The sequence below is a fragment of the Tetrao urogallus genome, assembly GCF_951394365.1.
Source record: "Tetrao urogallus genome assembly, chromosome: 1".
In the NCBI taxonomy this organism is placed as follows: Eukaryota; Metazoa; Chordata; class Aves; order Galliformes; family Phasianidae; genus Tetrao; species Tetrao urogallus.
Window position 1 is genome coordinate 114782813 of NC_136813.1, and position 24254 is coordinate 114807066.

The window sequence follows — 24254 nt, forward strand, 5'->3', positions numbered from 1 at the left end:
GAACCTGGGTATGTTTTCCAGGCTTGCCCTGTTTACCTTGGCTGGCAGTTTCGGAACAGGGTCCTGGTTGGCAAGGCCTCTGCCTTGCCCTGTTATCACACAACGCTCTCAGCTCTCTGCCCTTTAGAATAGCTGTTCCTTGCTGCTCCTGGGCACAGGGTTACCTTTACAATGGCCATCGTAATCCACTTGGATCTTGGAGCCAGTGAGGCAGGCATCTCGGTGCAGCTCACAATGGTTCAGGTACGTCTTGCCATTGCTACCACACACAGGCCTCTTGTGAGGTTTGCATTGCTGTGAGAAAGCCAGAGATGAGAGCTTTTACCTGCCTCTTGGGGGCAGCAATGAGGAGGGGGCACATCCCAGGTTCAGCCCAGCCCAAAAAGCCTCTCACTGTCTCCCCAGGAAAAGCCACATGGATTAGACTGTAGATGTGGATTCAAAGGCTTCCCTGCATCCCATCCCCAGTCAGCAACATCACCGCAGGACTATCCGGGAAGTGGAGCACAGCAGAAAAATCAAAACTTGGTATATACACTGAATGCAGTCCTACAGCTGCAGCTCTATGTGCAGTGAATGTGTCCGTCTCCAGGTTTGCCCCTCTGCTTGCTCAGCTCTGCTACAGCTCTCTGTAGGATCTGCTCCACCTTTCAGCATCTGAATTTAGACCACGTTGCCAGCCAGCAGCAGACAGCTCAACCTACAGAAAAGTGAGAGCTCACCAGTGCCACCAAGCAAGGTGCAAGCTTCTTTCTCCTGCATCATTCAGCCTGGCCAAGCCTGACCAGTCAACAGTCTCCCTACCTGCTAAGGGACCAATTCTCTTCCCAGAGCCCAGGCTGGCTGTGTCTGAGTTGTGGGCTGAGAGGGAGGTAGGAGCAGAGAGCCCAATCCCAGGAGCCAGGCAGGAGCAGTTAGAAAACATGGAGCAGAGCAGAGCAGGGAGACGTTGTCTCCACAGCTGGGAAAGGCTTTTCTAATCATCACCGGCTCCCTGCTGGAGGAAACTATTCATGCTCACAGCACTCCACCACAATTATTTCCATTTTACAAAAGCTCATTTTTTAGTAGGGTGCTTGTACCCTCCACAAACAAGCCTCTGGGCAGAGAAAGCTGTCTTGGAGCTTTCTGACTCTCCTTCAGTGCCCTCCACAGCCAGCTGGATATCAATACCCCACTAGGCTCTCCCAGCAAAAGACCTCCAGCCAAGTCTGCCATGCCTGTTAAAGATGTGCGAGCATCACAGCTGCAAGTCCCAGACAATGTACATGCTGCAGGGCTCCTCCCTCACACCATGCAGCGAAAGGCCCCGCTGTTTGAAGAGCTGCTGTGAATTTGCAGCTGCTCCAAACCAGTGTTTGTGATGCTCCCAGTGACTGAAGTGCAGCCCAAGGGCTGGGCGGTGCAGGAGCTGTTCTGTCCCCATACCTCAATGCAGAGGCAGGTTGGCTCTCCTTTCTCTGTCACTGCACATTCCCGCCCAGCTCCACAGAAAACATTGGCACAGATTTTGGATTTGCTCCTTGGCTCTTCCTGCAAGACATAAAAAAAGAGGCACAGAATACATCAAGTCACCCAAATCAGCAGCAGCTATAAAATATAATATATGTAACTTCTGTGCTGGAACACAGAGCACCAAGCCGGTAAGGCACAGATGACAGAACAGGACAGACATGATGGCAGAAGATAGACGGCTCAGACAACAACCAGGGGCAGAAACAGGAGCTGTGGCCACAGCCCCAGCAATAAAGGCTTTCCTCGGGGTCATTCCTGGAAAATCACCAACAACCAGGGGCAGAAACAGGAGCTGTGGCCACAGCCCCAGCAATAAAGGCTTTCCTCGGGGTCATTCCATGGAAAATCACTGGAAAATAGGAGAACTGGAGCGAACATGAGCAAAAGAACGGCTAGCAAAAACGGCAAGAGTAATGCCCTCGAGTCAAGGACTGCTGCCTTCAAATATTCTCCATGGAGGGCAGGCAGCAGAAATGTCTTTGCTCAAAACATTTAAGAAGGTGAACATGACCCTGGAGAAAGGTGTGATACCGAACAGAAGGAAGAAATTGCCATCAGGCACCAGATAACTCCCCTGTCACAAAAGAACAACACAGATCTGCAAGGCCCATTATCTTGCCCCCACCGGCCAAGACTTAAATGCTTCAGAGAAGAAACATTGCTGTGGATAATTATAAAGTAACCTTCCCACGGAGGAGTTCTTCCTGGTTTCTGACAGCTAGCAGTTGACTCCTGCCCTGCAGCACAAATTTTGCACTTCACAGTTTTCTCCCAGTTGTCACAAAAGCTCCTGTTGTTCGTACCAATGTAAAATCCTTTTTTTTTTCTTTTTCTTTTTTTTTTCCAAGTACCACTGCATTCCTTAGCTGCCAACAGCTACCAGGGAAGATTCCCACACGTTAACCACGTTTTCAAAAATAACACCATTTCTTTTCACCAGTTTATGGTCTCTTTTTACTTAGACTCTGAAAGGAGAAAATGGTTCCAGGGGCTCTGATTTGGAGACTGTGATTTTAACTCATGCCTTGCTATTCATTTCTTTTGTGACTTTTATTTTATCCCACAATTCCCACCTATAAGTGTCTGGTTCAGGGCTGCCATCTACCTTCCACAACAGTTTGGCATCAGTCAGAAATACGAGGAATGTAGAATAACCAATGAGACAACTTGATCCCATCTGCTCTCTAATACACAAAGACTTTTCCCCTTCCCATCTGAGAATCATTCTTCAGAGAACCTCTGCTCATTCTGTTATCTTCATACTTCCAACATATCTTTGCAAATAGATGATATAGATGATGAAAGAGGAGCAGAATCTGCCTGAAGATACTGATACGTATAATGACAAATGCTGAGCACACCTTTTGTCTCCTGCTGCCTCTTTATCCCAACAACTTTTTAACTTTTTGCTTTAAAAGCACAATTTCATAGCAAGTTGCTGCTTTCACTGAACAGCCTCCAGCGATAGCTGGAGCATCACCTGAGTGACCTTGCCCTGGCCTTCAGAATAATCCACCTGCTAGCCTGCTGTGCACTCATCCAGCCAGGGAGCACACAGCTGGGACAGTAACCAAGACAGTGTTGAAAGAATGGAGGATAACAGTGGGGACTGTGAGTGAGGCTCTACAACCTCCACCCAGACTCTCTGGTGGCCTCACAAGCACTACCAGCCTCTCCAACCACGCCATGCTGGCTTTCTATAAAGCTCCCCTCATTGGAGTCATGCGAGCCCAGACGGCGAGGGTAAGGCACAGGAGCAACGGGCATAGAGTGGAGATGCTTCATCAGGAGCAGAAAGCTTTTCTGCTATCAGCAGCAATTCTTTTTTCCTCTTTTGGTATCACCATGTAGAAATCTGCAAAACAACTGGAACCCTCGTATTATGTTGTCCCATTTCCGGACACACTCAAGGTTGGGCTGGACCTGGGGGTAAGAGCAACGTGAGCTGTAGGTGGCCCTGTTCCTTGCAGGGAGTTGGACTAGATGACCTTTAAGGGTCCCTTCCAACTCTAACGATTCTATGATTCTATAATGCTCTGTGTGCTCAAGGCTTTGCACTTTTGCCCTGCCTGATGTGCAAGGAAATCAAAGCTCTGTGGAGCACTAACACAGAAGTTCCTCTGGGAAGCAGTTTGATACATTATACAAGCCTGGGCACTACATCGATAAGGAAAACTAAACAGCAACAGGATTATGCCTGGGATTGCAGAACTCACATGAATTCTTGTGCCATAGACTGACAAAGGGGTATGGATGTAAGGTGTGCCACTGGCTAACAGCGCTGCCTGCACAGCTCCCAATCCAACTCATTATCACCCTTCACCCACAAAACTTAACGCTTCATCAGCTGTTGTCTTTGCAATGCCTCCTCCTTAACACTGAAAGATCTGGAGACACAAGGCACAGAAAACTACAACAAGAAGCCACAGCTCCTGACTGCCAAGACCTCTCTCCTTGCTGTTGTGAGGCTGCAGGGAGAAACATGATGTGTTGCAGCAATCAAAGAGAGAGCTGAGTGCTGAGAAAAAACTTAGTTTGTGCATTCCATCCCATTACCCAAGTGTGCTCTGGGCAAAACAGTTTTTGCAGAGGTGCTGGGAGAGTAGGTCCCATGTACACTGGGGGGAGCACAGAGCATGTGGTCTGTCACCTGAAGCCATTTGTGCTTCTGGCTCTGGCAGCACATTTCTCCCACTGCTCTCATTTGGGACTAACGAGCAAACCTGACCTAATTCCTGTGGCATCCCTTGGGTCTCTAATGCTCTGGTGTGACAGGGCGGAAATCTGGCAACAGCATAAATGGAACAGATAAGAAGGAAATAAGCAAGCATCCCCAGCATTAGGATGTCCGTGAACAGGCAGTCCAATAAGCACCGCGATTTCTCTTTCTTAGGGCTACTGCTTTAGGGCATCTACAGAGCTCTAGAAGAAACCCTGCACAAACTACCTTTAGGTCTCACCTAGGTTTGTTTTTAATCATCAGAGATAAGCTCAGTGCATGGGTTTTGAATCATGAATACTATATTACACCGCATTGAAATCTGCACAATGTACCTCCCCAGGCAACATCACTGTTAGGAGTATAGAGGGCTGCAAAGCAATCTCTATGCCCTGCTCTGGAAGGAAACCTGCCATCAAGCCACAGAAGCCATCACATCACGACCCAGCTGTACCGTCGCTCAGCTCTCTACTACCTGGCCCCAAGGCAAAACCAACTGCATCCACCACCATCCTGAAAAGCCTCTCTCTCTGGCTTCCGGGAGGCACAGGGTGCATGTCTAGCAGCTCAGAGCAGCAGAGGCATCCATGGGCAGCTCAGAAGGCCTGAAAATGGGCAGTTCCCAAAGCAATCAGGCAAAGAAAAAAGGATAAAAGGTCAGGCTTGTGAGACAGATCCCAGGCCAGTGATGCATTCCTCAGGGGACTGCAACCAGACACACTGGTTCCCAACACTGACAACAACCTACTGAAAAGGTGTCAGCATGAGCTCTGCACAAGATGTAAAGGGGCCCAGAGCCATTAAACTTTCAGGCGCCCTGCTCCTCCACCTCCCTGCGGTTCCAAAGCCCTTCTGTGAGTAGCAGAACTAATGAAGCCCAGCCTCCAGCAGCTCTCTGCACAGCCTGTCAGCCAGCACAGGGCAGCTCATGAGCTCCTTCCTCAGGGGCTGATCCATGGGTCCCTCTCATTAAGCCGGTCACCCAGAGCCACAGGAACAGCTGGGTCCTGTCATCTCGGAGGCCTCAACCACTCCATCTGTGGCAGTGGAAACTGGCTGATGGATTGGAGAGCTGCTGGAGGTGAGGGGCAGGAGAGCACTGACAGCATCCCAGCACCTCTGCCTCCTGGGGGATCTGGGAAAAAAAGTTTCCTTTGCAGTTTCACTAACGGGAAACAAGCTGGAGCATATATTTCCACCTGTGCTGGATACACGGCGTGTTCCCGGAAAACCTATGTGTGAGAGGAGGGGGCCTGCAGCTCCTGCAGCTTGGAAGAGCACACCAGGGTGCAGAGATTGAAGCTAAGCATACCCCAAACACAGTGCAGGCTGTGTGACAGGGAGCACAGCCCAGCACAGAAGCCAGGCCTCCCTCGTGTCCCACATGAGCAGGCAGGAGCCAACAAGGAGAAGGAGGCAGGAACTGCAGGAAGGAGGCTTTTCTCCTGGTAACCTAACAAAGAGGACAAAGTCATCTGCCAAACAGCTGATTTCTCTTCCAGCAAGATGCTGCTAGCTAGCAGCAGCAGCCAGGTACACCTCTCACAGGGATTCCTCCTTGCTCGGGCTGTTTTCCCTTTTAAGCTGTAAGGAATGTCTGCGCTCTGGCCCCTACAACCTCTTATTTTCCATCACAAGGCAATGACCGGTGAGGCCCCATAAGGGGAACAATGACATGGGAGTCTGGGAAAGAGGAAATCTCTGTCACAAACAAGTCTGGAAAATGGCTGCTGGAAGGCAGGAAGGCTGTGCTGGCATTGCTCTCGCTGTAGAACCTTGCTCTGCCACTCACCCTAAAAACCCCTTTGCAGTCATAGCCTTGAACATAACACACACCAAAACCACGCTGCCTCGCAGCGCTCATCCCTCTGCCCATCCCCACTGCCCTCCTGGAGCAGGGACTGGATCCTCAGCCTGCGGCCCCCATAACTGAGATTAATGAAGTTAATCTCATGGGGGCTGTGAGGTGAGATTGGTATCCTCACCCTCCCAGGACAGACTGGAAAAGAGAGGACCGTGGGAGGAGATTTGCTCAAGAGCTGGGCTCAGCACCCCTCTCTTCCTGGTCTGGGGCCAGGACCATGCTGTGACGTGACAGACAAACCACAATCCCTGCTGGGGCACAACCCTCCTTCCCAGACCCCAAATGCCCAAGGCCAAGCTATGTTTTGTTACAGCTGGACTTCTGGGAACCACAATTCTCCATCCTGTTTTGCTTAAATCATAAAAGCAAGGCAGCATTAATTCCTGAATGTCAGCAGGAGGGGACAGCATACAGAGCAAGCCACAGCACCTAGGAGCAGGCAGAGGAAGCCCCTGCTGTCAGGGGAAGGAAGAAGAGGAGGAGGAGGTCAGTCTCCTTGGGGCAGGCAGGGATGGAGCATTTGTCCCTGGCTTCCCAACCTAAGCAGCTCATAACTCCTCCTGTTAAGAAGCACAGACCGCATCCTCTACACCCCCTCTCCAAGCACACCTGGGCTCAGCAGTAAAAGGAAGTTTTCTCTGTTGGCAGCATTTTCCCAAAGAAAAAGGTGCTTTCCAGTCCCAGCCCACAAAGCTCAGTACCAGAGCCCTAACACTCTCTGCCCCATTTTGAGGAGCACTCACTTCGTGGTCCTTCTTTGCTACTCAATGTGAGGCTGTTCACACCATATACAACCAATCTCACATACTCTCTTTAGCCCCTAAGCCTCTGGTGGGCTGCAGTTTTTTCTGTGATAGGCAGTCCTTCTTTTATCCTTCAGCATCTCCATTTCCCCACTCTCACAAGCTACTGGGATGGTGCGTGTATGCAGTGATTAATTTCCAAACAGGACCCAGACCTGCCACATTTCTCAGCCATCATCTGGCTCCAAACAGAGGGAAGAGTGAGACAAGCAAATCAGCATTTACTACCCTATGGCATCTCCTCACCTCTTCCAGAAAGTGGAAGCACAAGAGGAACACGGAGTGCTGAAAGTGATGAGGTTTGCTAGCAGCCTTGGGCTTCTTGTAAAAGAGACCTCAGTAGTTTTGTTCCCATCACTGACACAATGCTCTTATGATCCTCATTCCCAGCTCCATTCCTTGATCCTGCTTTACCCAACTCCTGCCACAGCTCATTACAAAAAGCAATGGAAACTGCTATGGAATGGAGGGAAGCACTGAGTCAACCTGTGTGGGAAGGAGGTGAGAATAGCATTGGGCACAAGCCAGTTTCATACTTCCCATTTTCTAGCCTTGGTCGCAGACTTGCTCAGCTCCTTGCTGATGCAGAGCCAATTTGGGGTGGTTATCAGACTAACAAGGAAATCTGAAAGCAGAGGCAGAGTAAAACAAAGCTGCAAGGAGCCTGCTTATCTATCTACCTTGCCAAAAAGGCACAGCTCCATGAGAAGTTAAACAGTGTCCCCATTGCCAGAGCGAGCTGAAAGCAAGTCAGCCAAAACTCTGCTGTCTCAGAACCTTCAAAGTGCAAACCAGGGTCTCAGGAGGTTGGCAGATGCCAAAAAAGTTCTCCAGATTCTTGTAACCTCTGTTTTTACTACCAAATACCTGACAGCTGGCAGAAGATCATGTGCGACTCCTTGTCTGTACTGGAAAGAGGAGTGGAAAAAAACACTGTAAAAATGAAGTCAAAATCTTTTCTACAGGAAGAAGGAGGGGAGGGCTGAGCAAGTACATGATCTGCAGTGAATGGCAGTGCACACGCAATGAGGACAGTCCTCTGATTAAGAAGCAAGAGAAGCGATCAACAACTTCCTATAGTTCCTAAGGCTGGGTAATGCTTTTCAGACAGAGGGATCATTCACTGGGAAATGCAATCTGAGGCAAATTTGTACCTAACTGGGGCAACAGTCTCAATCCCAAAGCAGTTTCTAAATTGAACTATTCTTTTTTTTTTTAAATGTGCTTCATGAAGTGTTAAAGAAAGCAAAAAAGTTAAAGAAAGCCAAACAAAAACACATTTTGGTGAGATTAACTTCTTTTTGTTTGACCAGCTCCGGTTTATGTTGAGAATAAAAGAAGAATTTCAACTGATCTGAAATAAATTTTTTGTTTTGCTTCTTTGATTCAGCTAAAGAATTAGAAAAAGTCAATTATTCCCATGGCTTTATTCCTAAAATATCACCGCTTATTGTCTAAAGCAACTTATTCTTCCCGTTCTTTCATCTCCTTCCATCTGGCCCTTTGTGACAGTGTCTGGAAATAACGAAGAACTGTTGCAGACATCCCTTGCCCCGCTCTCTGCAATCATGGAATTTTTTTCTGTCTAGCTTGGAAGACTGTTGATGCTGACTCCCATGGCTTGACTTTGAAAAAACAAACAGAAAGACAAAGCCGCAGTTCCCTTTGGTGGCTACATTAACCCAAATAGATGCTGCTGTGGGGAAAGCATCCTCTCCTCTGAGTCACTCCAGCAAAGCAAACAGCGCTGATTTAATGAGGCAGCTCTCAGACAGGATTTCACTGGGGAAAACTCCCCTCTTCACCTGCTCTGCTCAACCCCTTTCTGACGCTCAGCACCGTCTCATCGGTCCTGTTCCTCAAAGCCGAGCAGCCTATGCCCATCTCAGTCTTGGCAGCAACCCAAGCACTCGCCTGCCCCTTTTTCCACTGCTCAGGAGGCAGTAAGGAGGTTGTGAGGACTTGCTACCAGTCCCTGGGCTAGGGGGAGAGGCGGCACTGCAAGTGACCCTGAGGCTCTCTGCACTTCCTGGAGCCCCTGCTCCTGGAAGAGAGATCACTGCCTGAACTGCCTCCAAAAACACAACCTCTTCTCTAGCACTTCTTGAACTCAGCCCAGGATGTTTTGCTTTCTGCCCTGCGGCCTGTGGCTGTGTTTTGGAGATGAAAAGCTATGAGCATGCACAGCTCCAACATCCTTATGCATTCCTGGCTTGCTGGCTTTCCTCAAAATCACTGTGGGTGTGTGCTGTAGGGCAGAGCTGCCTGCCTGCCCAGCAAGAGGGCTGTGGCTCTGTCAGACAGCATGCTGTGGAAGTGTTTGGGCAGTCCTTTAAATCCTTGTTATGTTTAGGATAAGAATTTGGGGTTTGGTTTCTTTGGTCAAAAGGAAATTTAACAAATCTCCATTGTTTTTCACTTGAACAACATGCCTGTGGTTCACTCTAAGAAACTGAGGTGCTGCTCTCCTAAGGCACTGCTCTTAGCTGCCTTCCCACAACACTCTTCACCACGAACACTTGCCATTAGGCGACACAGTCCTTGCAAGGCTTGCAAAAAAGGGACAAAAGGGACAGAGAGGTGCCTCCTGGATCATCTTCCACCCCCAAGCTGCCAGTGGCCCTTCTGCATACAGCTCCACTTACATGATACTACATAAACTATATTACTTTTTGCCTTTCTCGTACACATTGAAAGATTGACTTCAAAACCCTCTCACAGCAATGAACCTTCCCCTGATGTTGTCTGACTGTATTCATAACCAACTCACACCTATTTGCTCATAGACTACTTCTAAACTTTGACTTAAATAACACATCTCTCTCTTGACATTTCACTCCCCCATCATATCCACTATGAAGTAGGAAAACATGTAGTAACAGATATCTATCTTAATAAATAATGCTCTTCTATAAAAGTAGTATGTTTTGACTGTTATCAGTAACATTTTTAAAGAAGCAGGGGATAGAAAAATCTTCTATTGTAATGGAAACACAGGAGACTGGACAAACTAAGGATGAAAATGAGCAGTGTAACCTCATTTTACGGTCAGAAGAGGGCCAATAAAGATTTCATAACTGCATTCACTATTTTTGTTATGACGCAAGCTTACCCAAGATGATAATCAGGAAGATAAGTCACGTCTGCCAAATTCCAGATTTCTTCCAGAAGGAATCCTTCATACAACAAGACGTCACATAAGATTAGGGATGAAGACAAGTAGAATGGATTTGCCCTTTGGTTACATCCATCCATCTAGGAATGAAGAGAATGACAGCTGCTTGCGGGAGGCAGCTTCAGCTGTGTTTGAGAGCTTTGAAAGGAACAATTCCTTTTGTGCAGGCATTTGTAAAGCTCTTTTTTCTTCACTGGGATCACACATTCACTCTCCTCTTCTTCCCTCCAAAACTCCTCACAATTTTGCTTCCCAGAAAGATGGTGAAGCGCAGAGCACCGGTTCTCTGCCTCAGGAAGGTGTCCCATGCGCCTGCTCAGCATGGGACCTGGCCCTAAGCAGCCAGCAGGCTTCAACAGATGTCCCCAGCTGAAGGGAGCAGACGGCACACACTTAGCTGTCCTCTCCCAGCTGAGCTGGGTCTCTTCAGGACAAAGGTGAATTCCATTCTGGGAATGCAGGAGGGATGCAGAAGATGGACTGGGAAGGGATGGAGGGATTGCATTGTTGCCTCTGCTGCTTTCTGCAATTTGGGTAAGTAATGGACTTCTGTCTCTAGGGCTGCTAATCTGCTTTAAATGCCCTCAAAGAAAGCAAACAACAGCACAAGAAGAAGGCCTACAAACAAATCCATTTCATAATAAATTCATTTTGTTTTCATTCCATTTCTCCTGCTAGTAAAAAATTTAGGTGAAGGTAAGCACTTTTTTTCCCAGCAATCTCTGTTGGCTAACGGAACAGAAAGTTAAGCTTCTGCCATTAAAATTCCACAGTATTAAATGCCTGAGCAGTGCAGAATTGTCCTTGAAGTTGTGGGTGTAGGAATTTTACATGGGAAGATAGGAAGACAAGAGGAACTTTCATAGGAGATGTATTTTATTGCACAGATTTCCACTGCTCAGAAATACAGATATTTTGAACCAGAGACACAACCTGTACACCAGATAAAGTGAGTTATATGGGCTTTTGATTCCACGCTGTAGTTTTGGCTTAGTGTCACTAATAGCCAGAAATTGTACCCATTCAAAGATTCCTCAATGGCATGCATGAAGGACCTCAGTGTCAGCCCATCTCTGTGCTAGTGTTCGTAACAAACCCATCAGCAATACCTAGAACTGCTCATCAAAAAGCAAGGAGTAAGACTTGAGTTCAGAGTACTAGAGTGAATTTAAAGCAGAGAAGCAGAGGGCTAAGATTCACCAGGTATTTCAATAATCTTCCACATCTAGGCTAATCCTAGCAAAGCCATTTGAAGTTCAGTGGGTGACAGCCATACCCTAGGGTGGCTGCAAAAGCCACAAAATGGCTGACTGAAAGCATACCCTTACTGAACACTATGTAGGAAGGGAAAACGGGAGGAGCTCAGCAGTTCTGGGCCCCAGAACCATGTGGAGCAGGAGCACGGCCCAGAGTGGTTCAGCACAGATCCACCAGCAGCAAGGTCTCAGATGTGGCTGAGAGCTTAGCAGTGACCACTTGTAGAAAGAGCTACTTCACATGCAACCATCCTCACCAGGAGGTAAGACTGGGTAACAGCATAGTGGTGAGCCAGCAGTAAAGATGTCAGCCCCATTATGGGTGGAATGAGTAGCACCCAACACTGAAAAGCAGCTGGATGCTTCCCCTTACAAAACCATCTTTTCCACTGCTGAAAACTTTGCCAGCACTGAATTGCTGAGGTTGAAATTTTCCATGCCAGGTGTTTGCCCCAGGCTGACTTTTCCTTTTTTCAAGTGTCAACAGAAAAAGGTCAGTGGTTTCTGAGAACAAGATTAAGTTATTTTGTGCGTGTTCGAGGAATTGTTGATGCTGTTTTGCTAAAAACACTGAATGATTCTTGGCGTCACTGCAAGAGCCTGAGTCGGGCAGGGGAGTCACCTTGGTGCCTCTTGCCTGAGAAAAGCTACTCATATCTGTAGTGCCTGTGCTCAGACTCTTCTCTAGAGTCTGTTGACACTCCTGAATTTTCAGTCACTTCTAAGAATAATCCTGTACTTTACAGCTCTACAGATCCTGACCACTCTGCCCAAGCACTGGCTGAAAGCAGTGACCACGCTAGCACTGCTATAAGACTTCTCAGTTTAAAGCAGGATTTGACAGGCAGCTGCTGCCTGAGGTACAGTGAGGAGCTATGAGATGAAAAACAGGACCACACTGCATTCTACGTGACACTTTGCAGGTCATCAGCTGTTACAGGCAGCACAGCTGATGCCAGAAGAAAATGGTAATGGAAGACAAAGAGTTAAAGGGTGGAAAAATGAATTTAGATGGTTGCATAGAAGAGGCAAGCATAGGATGCGACTAAGATGAATGAGAAGGCAGGGCAGGTAGGACTTGACCATCCTCTGGAGCTAGGGCCTGATCGATGGGGAACTTGGATTCTGTGACAGCGAGTCCCAGTGTATTTAATTCCCTCACCTAGCAAGCTGCATGGTGGGATACAGCTCAGAGGCTGGATGCTCATCAGCATCAATCAGATGTGCATCAGACTCAGCGCTGCCAGCCAGGAGAGGGAAGCGATTGTCCCACTCTGCTCACCCTCACCTCAAGAACTGTGTGCAGCTTTGGGTGTCATAACGTAAGAAGGACATAAAACTGTGAAAGAGCATCCAAAGGAGGGCTATGAAGGTGGTGAAGGGTCTGCAGGGCAAGGTGTGTGAGGAGTGGCTGAGGTCCCATGGTGTGCTCAGCCCAGAGCAGAGGAGCTGAGAGGAGGCCTGATGGCAGCTGCAGCTCCGAGCTGCGTCAGGAGAGGGTAACACTAAGGGTTAGGAAAAGGTACTGCATCAGAGGGTGGTGGGGCCCTGGCAGTGGGCACAGCCCCAAGCTGTCTGACTGCAAGGAGTATTTGGACATTGCTTGAATTTTGTTTGGTCCCATGGAGCCAAGAGCTGGACTCAATGATCCCTGTGGTTCCCATTCAACTTGGGATATTCTGTGATTCTATGATACTACAGACCCTCTACGTGTGATGGTGGTTGTATCTTGCCACTCACTACCGCTGTTCTTGGAAAAGAATTACAGCTTTACATTTACAGAATTACAGAATTACTGTTGCTCGTTAGGGATATGGACCCTGTGATTGCAGCCACATCTTTAGAAGAAGCATAAAGAGGTGATGACTTTGTTTGCTTGTTTGTGTCTGTGGTAAGAAGGATGTAACAACTCTTACGTAAAGTTTGATAGCTTCTCGAGTAATTAAGCAGCAGGTGCCCTAATAGCAGAGACAGATGATGAAGCAGAAGGCAAAATGTAATTACAGATTCCCTGCATCATAAAGGCAGACAGCACTGAGAAATGCCAAACCAAGCTTGGCCCCACTGGTCCCAGGTCTCCTCTTTCCCAACACCCACTGCTGTGCTTGCTCCTGGAGGGTCAGAGTCTCTGGGCACAAAACGTTGCCTCCAAGTGTCACTTGCTTTGATCACCCAAGCAACCGCCATCCAAGCAGCACCCATCTTTCAGCAGAAATTAAATTTTCATGGCAGCTGGAGCTGCAGCTCAGTAAATTCACACCCTGGAGCTCAGCAACATGTGATGGGGGGCACCCAAAGTGAAAGAAAGGCAACGGCACAAGGCAAGTGTACATGGCTGACACGCCTGAAGGCTGTGTTGCCATTCAGCAAGACCTGGATAGGCTGGAGAGCTGGGCAGAAAAAAAACAGATGAGGTTTAACAAAAGCAAGTGTAGAGTCTTGCATCTGGGGAGGAATAATTCCATGCACCAGTACAGGTTGGGGGATGAGCTGCTGGAGGGGAGCTCTGCGGAAAGGGACCTGGGTGTCCTGGTGGACGACAGGTTGGCCATGAGCCAGCAGTGTGCCCTTGTGGCCAAAAAGGCCAATGGCTTACTGGGGTGCATTAAAAAGAGCGTGGCCAGCAGGTCAAAGGAGGTGATCCTCCCCCTCTACTCTGCCCTGGTAAGACCTCATCTGGAGTACTGCGTCCAGTTCTGGGCTCCCCAGTACAAAAAAGACAGGGATCTCTTGGAAAGAGTCCAGCGGAGGGCCACGAAGATGGTGAAGGGCCTGGAGCATCTCCCCTATGAGGAAAGGCTGAGTGAACTGGGTCTGTTCAGCCTTGAGAAAAGGAGACTGAGAGGGGACCTGATCCAGGTCTATAAATATCTAAGGTGTGGGGGGCAGAATGGCGAGGCCGGACTCTTTTCAGTGGTGAGTGGAGACAGGACAAGGGGAAATGGCCAGAAACTGGAGCATAGGAAGTTCCGCACAAACATGCGCAAGAACTTCTTTACAGTGAGGGTGACGGAGCACTGGAACAGGCTGCCCAGGGAGGTGGTGGAGTCTCCTTCTCTGGAGATGTTCAAGACCTGCCTGGATGCCTACCTGTGCTACCTGGTGTAGGGAACCTGCTTTGGCAGGGGGGTTGGACTCGATGATCTCTGGAGGTCCCTTCCAACCCCTACAGTTCTGTGATTCTGTGATTCTGTGAAGTGACAGGGTAGAAGCTCATGGAGGAGTGGTAACTGCACAGCAACCATTGCTTCCTGAGCAATGAAGGTTATTGCACCAGTCCTTGGGAAACATCTCCAGAAATGTGAAAGCTTATGGTGGCAGGGGAAGATAAGATCTCTGCACAGAAAACAGATCCCCTAGGAAGACAGACTTGTTCAGCCTGGAGAAAAAAAGGCTGCAGGGTGACCCCATTGCAGCCTTTCAGTACCTAAAGGGAGCCTACAAACAGGAGGGGAGTCAACTCTTAACAAGGGTAGATGATGGCAGAACAAGGGAAAAGGGTTTTAAGTTGAGGGAGTGAAGATTTAGGTAGGATATCAGGGGGAAGTTCTTTACCAAGAGAGTGGTGAGGTGCTGGAACAGGCTGCCCAGAGAGGTTGTGGATGCCCCGTCCCTGGAGGTGTTCAAGGCCAGGTTGGATGGGGCTCTGGGTAACCTGGTCTAGTATGAGATATGGAGGTTGGTGGCCCTGCATGCAGCAGGGGGGCTGGAGCTTGGTGATCCCTGAGGTCCCTTCCAAACCAGGTCACTCCAAGATTCTACGATTTCTGATTGCCAAAGCCAACTCATTTGGCTTAAGGACAAGTTATTTCCATGGGATTTTTGGCTTGTCTCCCCAATTTTTTTTTTCTTTTCTATTCTTTTTTTTTTTCCTCTCTGTTTTCCTCAAATAACAAGAAGCCAGATGTCAGGAAGCTTTGTTAGGCACCTCTAATCAGAGGGAGTATCTGAGATGTGGCTTGCAACTTTATCAATGCTTTCAGCCACTGAGTTTCCCCATGTACACATCAACAGCTTGGCTGATCACCTCAGGTTGGCCTCCTAAGAACCATGTTATAGATTACTGACATTCTTCTATTTCCCTCTCCTATCCCCCACCACATGCTTCCCTCCAACTTCCCTTCTTGAAGAGAAACTCATCAGAACTGCTCTGGTTCTTTGGCCAGGGCTGACTTTCCCCCCGAACAGCCTAGCATTCAGTGATGCTGAAAACACACAGAAATATGGAAGGGAAAAAAAGTCTTCAGCCTTGCAGGAAACCCAGCCCACAGTATCTGTGCGACACAGCCTGAAAATATCTTATCATCCTGGTAATATCCTGGGGCACTTAGATCCACAAGAAGATCTCAGCAGTCAGGTTCTTCCTTCACACCAGTGATAGAGAAATGGCAGAGTTGATGTTCCCCTAAGAACCCTTTGTTTGTGGAACTGTACAGACATCTCATTCGTGGCAGGCTGAAACCTGGTGTTCTGCATGCTTTATGTCAAAATCATGTCAAAGGCAGGGGCAGAACACCGAGTCTGGATGTATTTTAAGTTAAACAAGCACAAAATATTTGGTGAGTTTCCCTTGCTTTAATGCAGTGTAAACAATTTTGGTATTCAACAGAAAATTTCCCTTTTAATGAACATAACTGAGAAAAAAGGCCACACAATTTTTGCTATTTCAGCTAAGAGCAGGAGTGCCTCAGCTTGCTCTGCACTGTTAGCAAAGTGCACAGGGTCAGGCAGCCTTGCACAGCCAGGGCTGCAGCATGGACATGAAAGATGTCCCAGCAAGACTGCACGCTGTGCAGCATCCAGGAAAGACAAATGGATCTTTGCCATTACTTCCAAAAGGAAAAACGAACTCCCAGGGATGTACAACTGAAGCAGACTAAGGGCTTCAGAAGGCAGACTCTGGCAAATCCATGTGGAAGACGTTAGCTTTCACAGCTGTCTGCCGGCCTTGGCTGTCCACCTTGCCGACCTAGAAGAATTTATTGCTCCTCTAATAAAGTCAGCAGAAGAAAAACACACTTGTGCCTCAGCTGCTGCAGCTCACAGCCCAGTGTACTAGCCCGAGCTGCTGATGATCATGGGTTTTCAGCAAGATCACAGACTTGCAGCCACGTATCCAGAGAGGTAAAGAACAGACAGGAATTGAACAAAATGTCTCCCTAGCTGCGAGCAGCTTGGAAGAAAATGTGTACATGAAAGGGCTAAAGGGCTAATGAAAAATGCTTCTTCTAAAGAAATCACTGCTGTGCCTCGATTTAGAGTCCTCTGCTGTGTGAAAGACTGGTTCGGCTACCTACTGCTTGTACCAGGGGAAGAGAGCTGTTGGTAAAAACAGGTCTGCAGGAGTTGCCACGATGATCACATTCCCAGAAGTCCTGACTCCCTGTAAGAGAAAGGAGCACCTTCCTTTTCCTAAAGTAACCAGATCCTCTTCTCCTGTGCAGAGGAGAGATTTCAGTGGTAAAATGATATGCATAGAAAGAAGTTAAGATAGGAAACTCAGAAGGGACAAAAGCTTTTCTTTTTCAACACAGATTTTAGAAAACCCAGGAAATCTACACACCCAGAGCATTTATTAAAATGTGTTCCTAGAGTTGGCTTTGACTCAAGCACACCAGGAAATCCATGGCAGCCTTTTGAACACTGAGAACAAATTGCTTAAGTAGACCTCATCACGTATGTGTAGCCATTATTCTCATGCACTTGATACTGCACTGGCTGTGCTTAAAGTTACACTAGATGCTACTTGTACAAATGTACAGGCTGTAGGAAACAAATACAGCACGATCTGTTTTCCCCTACATGTGATTTCATAAGCATTACTGATGTTATAATAATGTACCAAGTCATGATAAACATGAGGATATACTGCAGGACACCCTGGGGTGTTGCAATTACGGGAAGTCTAATGTTGTGCAATGAAACATTTGGTAACACAACTCCGCCTTTCAGTTTTTGAGTAGAATCTCTTGATAGGTTTTCTGAAGAAAACTTTTTGGATCTTCAACAACTTGGGCTAGCTTAGTGTAAAATAAAAACGGAAAACAAACAAACCACCTCTACCCAAAGGAGGGCAAACAGCTCCTCGTTGCAGGTCTTACAGCTCTCCTAGGATAAAAGCTGCCATATCTCCCAGTCTTTCCTTTCCAAGTGCCCAGACAATGTGAAGGTGTAGAGATTTTGAAGTGTACCCAGCAGGCTGGCAGCTTTTAGCATATCAGCTCTAAAAAGTCATCCCACTGAGCTGAAGGATGGCATGCATGTGCACCTTTAGCCTATGGCAATAGCAAAGTAAGGTGAATAATTGTAGCCTGCAGTGAACGATTTGCTAGAATTCACATTACCTTACCATCTTTAGACAACCTCTGCCAATCCAACTGCTGACTGCACATCCTTTCTTTTCCTCTAAGTGCTCCACTTGTAAGATGTGAGTCATTTCAACAACCCAGAAGAAAACAGCCCTGAACAAAAAGGGCCAAGTATCTTACAGTGAACACATGCGGGTATCGCATCTGTGCTGATCTGCAACAGCTTTTCCCTCTTGGAGACTTGACACTAATTCTCACTTACCATAGGAACCACCAAAACCTTACCAATAGCAAGCATTGCTTGCTCTTGCACTTAACTCCATGAAACACACACAGATTAGTTTCAGCCTCTGGGAAGGGACTGCAATATGAGAAGCCTTTCACATCACAGTCAGCAGCATCAAGCTCAGGGTGCAGCAACAGACTCAAATGAAGTATATAAAAGGGACACTGTTTCTGGCTGCTTGCATCTCCCCTCCAAGAGCAAACACTCACTCTACAGCAGGAACAGCCAAAAGGTGGTAAAGCAGCACCTGGCCCGTCATTGCTTACTGCTTCCTCTCCCACAGTAAAGCCAAATTTACTCTGTCAATTCACACCTTGCAACCTGCCCAGCTATTCCTGCTGCATGATGGCAATTCCAGCCAAATGAAGGAGCAGGCATCTATGATCGCTAAGCACCTCAGCTGCCCCAAGTTTAATCCTCCATGCAAATCTAAGCCCTTTGTGACAGCCCACACTAATGACTTTCAGGAGCCTCATATCCTCCAAAGCACCAGGATGTCAGGACAGCTCTACCATAGCGACCCTGCTCCTTCAGTTGAATCAATGCCCCATTAAATCTTGTAATTTCTTCCCCTCCTCATAACACACTGAGCAACAGCCCGCGAGACATACTTACTTCTACATGGTCCATGCATGGAATTTACTGCATTTCTTCATATCACCTGAGTTTTGTACCTTTGTCTCAGCCAAGACATTGTCATTTCCCCCCTTCTTCCTTCTCTGTTGGAAACCATGCAGCTGCAGAGGGATCAGCCTAAATTACCACTGGGATAGCTGCTGGCAGTACACAGTGTGCCTAAATTTTAACAGCTAAATCTCATAAAAAATAATGAAGCAAACACAGGCACTTCTCCCCAAGACATTCTACTGCTTTCAGCAAACACTTAGGAACACATAATGCTGCAGAATGGGTCTGATGCAGGAAGGAACAAACTTGTGACTTCTGGTGCTTACTGTGTGAACACCCACTTGGCTAAATTAGAAGCCCTAGTTGTTAAAAGCCAAGACAGCTGCAGACACATTCTTTAGACCCCAATGCAGAGCACTGACTGTAAAAGAAGATAAGCAGGATGGATAGCAGTGGGGTGGGTGGAGGGTCATAGCCCCATAGCCCTGCATTGTCCAGAAGCCTAAGTACAGCCCTGATCCAGAGCCACCACTTCTCACAAAAAGACATAGTTTTGGTGTGAGGGGACATAATCAGGACAGCAGTTTGCTAAGAAAGAGTCAACACTCCGTGTTTCAAAGGGAAGGATTGGCCAGCGAAGGGGCCTCTCTGTTAAGGGTAGCAGGGGATGGGGCAGGGCAGAAAGCACCTCCTGTATTCCTCCTGTATTCCTCCTCTCGTACAGCCTTCAAGCCTCGCACTGCGACCCATCTGCCACGACCCAGGTGAGCTCAGCCCTGTGATGGGGCAGAGAGATGGGGCATCCACTGGATGCAGGGATCAGACAGAACCCGAGAGGAGAGCACCCATATCCTGCCTTAAGTCTCAGCTTTGTGTCCTGAGATAGTCTCCAGCCATGGCTGCAGAGGCGGTCTGGCCCTTTCCCCTCCCTGAGCTCAGCCTGTGCAGGGACAGTGAATGAAAAGCTGAGAGATTATCCCTCCCTGCATCAGCTGGTGGCTTTTTGTTAGTTTTTTGTTTTTTGTTTTTTGGAGTATGGTTCAGTTTTCAGTTGCCTGGTGGCACGGAAGCCAGAATAGAGGAGGTGGAAGAGGGAGCCGTAGCCACAGCATGGGAGCTGCTCACCTTTTTCCACAGCACCCACGGTGAAGCCCCTCTTTCAGGTGTATGTCACAAGAATGTTTGGCTCTGAGTTTAAAAACCACAGCCCTGGGGTACACAGGAGTTTGTAACTTTGATTACAAAATGGGCTTTGAGCTGAAGGCAGAACATAGAATGAAAAGACAAGCAAACTATCTCCTCTCACCTCTCATCAGCTACCAAAATCAAAAAAAGTTCCAATCAGTCTGCCCACAGAAAAAGTGCATGAGCTCTCTTTGAATGCCTCACAGAAAGGTTCCTGCACAAACCTGGAAGCACAAACCTTCACCCTTGTGTACTCAGCCTTCCTGAGATGTGAACTGGAAAGGACTCAAGAACAAGAAATGCACAGAACTTTCTACTTTCTTTCAGAGAAGAGAAAGACTGCAAACACCCATATTTAAAGACAACATTGGAGCAACAAAAAAAACACATCTGAATCTTTAATTACACACTTAAAGTACCAAAGTGTCCCAAGGCCCAGCTCAAGATGCAGCCCAGTTTGTGCCAAGCCCTGTACAAGCACATCTCGGAACAGAACCCATGCCCTTGGGACAGCAAGCAAGCAAGATTCATTCTTGGAAGAAATTCCTGTATTGTTAGCTGGCTAGAAAATCATTTTCTTAGAAGGGTGGAGCAAACAGCAAGAAAGCTGGCTGTCTCCACCTCTGAATGTAGCCAGTTTGGGTCAGAATTGCTGGTAACAGCTTAAGATTTCTAAAGCAGGGCAAACAGCTTGCTCGCTGCACCCCTCAGTCCCAGGACTAATGACCACATGTGAACCAAACCAAGTTATATCCATAAATAGACACACCCTCCAGCACCAGGGAGAGTAGTTCCTCCCATCAGTGCTTATCTAGCTGTAAGAAACAGTGCACTAAGCAGAGAAACAAAGAACACGCTGGCATCCGCGAGGGACCTTATAGTGCTCTGTTTGCTTGCATGGAGACACTGATGCCAGTAATGCAGTCTTTTACAGCTCTGAGGCCCCAGAACAGCAAACCAGAGCTGATCTGCTGAGGTATGTGAGTGCAGCCTTCCCTTGCTGCTGGGCCTATGCCTCACCTGTCAGCAGCTACTGTGGCCATCCCAACTTGCTGAGGTTAACAAGCATGAACTCTCTCAACCTAAATAAAGGTGTGCTGCTGGATTTCTTGCTCTTCTTTGTACAATTTGCATTGCCCATGGCTGTACAGATGTGGAGATGCCCTGCTACCACAGGGCAGGAGCAAGCACTCCACAAGCAGCATGAAAGGGCTGGGAAAGGGGCGCGTGCAGACCCAGGGAACCATCTTCTGCAGTCAGTCCTCTTTAATATCTTTATTAAATGATCCGAACGAGGGAACTGAATGCACCCTCAGCAGATGCTCTAGAAGAGTGTAACTAGCAGGAGCAAACAGGTAATCGTCCATCTGTACTCAGCATTGGTGAGGCAACATCTCAAGGATTATGTTCAGATCTGGACCCCTCAGTGCCAGAAAGATATTGAGGCCCCAGAGCATCTCAAGAGGAGGGCAACAGAGCTGGTTAGGAGTCTACAGCACAGGTTTTATGAGGAACAGCTAAGGGAACTGGGATTGTTTAGTCTGAAGAAGAGGAGGCCCAGGGAAAATGTTACTGCTGTCTGCAACTCCCTGAACGAAGGCAAGGTGGGGGGGTCAGCCTCTTCTTTCAGGTAACAGTAATAAGGCAAGATGGAATGACCTCAGGTTGTGCCAGGGGAGGTTCAGGTTGGGTATGGGAAAAATGTCTTCTCAGGAAGAGTGGTGAGGCAGTGGAATGGGCTGCCCAGATTAGAGGTGGAGTCACCATCCCTAGAGGTGTTTAGAAAACACGTAGATGTGGTACTGAGGGAGATGGCTTAGTGGGCATGTTGGGGATGGGTTTGTGGTTGGAATACAAGATCACAGAGGTCTTTTCCAACCTTAATGAGCCTATGATTCTATCTGTGGTCCTGCACAGGGGGACAGTTCGGCTTTTCAAAGGCAAGAGCGGGACCAATCTTCGCTGCAGACCACACTTTTACTGATGGGGAATACTCACATGGTACAAAAGATCTCTTCTGTCACCACCCACAGATCAAAACTAGACAACTAGAAGCTAGAAATGAGGTGCAACAGCATGAGGATAATTAACCACTGCAACAATATGCCAAACGCAGTGGTATTTTCCATTTGTGGTAATTACTTAATCAAGACTAGATGTATTACAGGACATGCGTTAGAGTCCACAGCAAATGGAATTAATCACAAGACTGGATATATGGGCTGCATTAGGCAAGAGGACAGAAGATGCAAAGCATAATAGCTCCTTATGGCCTTATCACCTACTAATCAACAGGGAAAAATTGCTCCTTTTAGCATCAGTAGAGTTGGTAGACAGCCATATTTTTAGTGACAAGATGTGCTGTTGCTTACACAAAACAGAGACAATACTAAGTTGAGTTTCATCCTGACCTATAATCTGGAATTCTCGAAGCTCTTTATCCTCTCCGTGTCAGTAAGCTTGACAGCTCACCGGCTGATAAATTGTCATTATTATTCCCTGTTCATCCAGCCCGAAACTTGTTAGAGTAGCTGATCATCCGCTCCCATGGCAAACAGCACTCACCCTACCTGCAACTTTGGGCACCTCACTGTTTTGTGAACAGATGCTCATGGGGGAGCCTTGCAGAACAGCCTCGAGAAGAGGCCCAGCTGCTGCCTGCTCCCAGTCCTCATCCCCAGTGCAAAAACTCCCATAGCTTCCCAAGAAAAACAGAGATAACATACTGATTAAGATCAAAAGTCAGCAGTTAATATTAAAAAGAAACAGACAAATATGTTTCCTAATTCTTTTAACACCTTCATATATGACAGACAAAGAAAAAAAAGTGATTTCCATTAGTTGCCATGACAACCAATGGAAATCGCTAACCCATCTCTCTCTCATCAGTGTCCTACAGACCAGTCAGGAGCAGCAGGCAAGCATGCCTTGTGCCAGAGCCCAGGCTCATCCACACCGTGTGGCTACAGGGAGCCCTTGCTCACCCTGCCAAAGGCTCATCATTACTGCCTGTCAATGAACTACTTGTTGACAGTTCTGCTCCAAACACTGTCTCCATCTTCCTGGCTATCGCTACTGTTGTTGGTAAGGGTAATAATGCCCTGCAATGCCAGCCGCATCTTCCAACTGAGAGCTTTAAACTTTTCTTAAGAGGAATGCATTCAGCCTCATAAACCTTTCTGCGAGGCACAGCACAGCTGCTACTCCTATTTTACAGATGTGAACACTGCAGCTCAGAGGAATTAGATGCTTTGCCCAAAGCCTGTGTATAAATCATGGTGTGATGGTAGCAGCAAGAACAAACAGACCTGGAGAGAGCTGTTTGCATTCTACTTATGCCATAGGCTCTGAACCACATCTGCTCAGAAACGTCTTTAATCTGTCCCCCACCAACCCTCTACAGCAAATAAGCAATGATCTGGGGAAAAAAGCAAACAGTTTTGTATGTTTAATGCTAGTTTATCACTGACCTTGTGGCTACAGCCAGGACATCCTAACTTACCCCAGCCCCTGGATATAGGCAACTGCACTGCAGAGCAGCTTGGCAATGATTTGCGAGGACGCATTCATGCCCAGCTGTTCTCCCATCCCCTCAGCTTTCCCATGCACCAAGTCAGAAGCAGCCCCAGGCACTGCAGTGACACCATAAGGTTTAGGGCTACATACATACTACTGCCAGACTCAGCATTCACCCATGAAAATCAGAAATCCAGAAAGAACCTGCATCAATTGCAAGTTTCACTCTACTCTCCCATCCCAGGTCTTGGTTGCTGGAGTTATTGGCAAGTTACCCTACAAAAAGGTTGGTTCTCTGCATGCATCAGGTAACAAACCACATCCTGTGCTCCCCAATGAAACACATGTAGACTCAGTTTCCTCCACAACACAATTTTGCAGCAATGAAAAGTCAAAGAGTGAAGGTTAAACCACAAAGTGCAAAGAACAGCTACAAGAAGCTGTTCTCCAAGGCGTTTCCTACAAATTCATCTCTAGAGGCCAATTGTATTCAATGACTAAGAAGGTACAAACTCCACTCAAAGGGGAATGCTCATGAAATGCCCCTCATGTCCACAGTGAAAGGTGAGCTCCCATTGGAGCTTTTCCCTTGGAAAGGGCAGTGAAAGTGTCTTTCTACTCTACCAGTCTTTATTTTTACAAAACAGAAAGGAACACAGTACCTCGTAGGAACCTGATATCTTTTGCTAAACATGGCTGAAACTGGCAGTTGTGTTTAGAAGTTATTTGAGGAGGTTCAAAGGAGCCAGTACACAGAGAATAAAATCACATAAAGCTCTGTTTCTTCAGGCAGCCAGGGAAGAATGTTCTGCTTTGACAGGAGGAAGGGAGCTAGGAGGAGATGAAAAGAGATGGGCCCAGCACAGAGCACAGGGGCCCCATCAACCTGCGATCTACGTGCAACCACACAGGGGAGGCACTGATTATCACCAAGCACAGGGCACAATTAGGACTGCTGGGACAGAACAACAAGATTAATGGTCTGCTTGTTCGTGGAAAA

General features: G+C 47.6%; 1 protein-coding gene across 1 annotated transcript in view; it reads right to left on the minus strand.

Annotated features, from left to right (window-relative positions):
• The window catches only part of FSTL1 (follistatin like 1), a gene marked incomplete at both ends in the record, with an annotated part of 60126 nt that overhangs the window by 9538 nt on the left and 26334 nt on the right, over positions 1 to 24254 (minus strand). Inside the window, 2 exons of the mRNA XM_079550029.1 lie at positions 165 to 294; positions 1429 to 1533. Coding sequence (XP_079406155.1) covers positions 165 to 294; positions 1429 to 1533 — 235 coding nt within the window. The remainder of the gene's footprint in view (positions 1 to 164; positions 295 to 1428; positions 1534 to 24254) is intronic.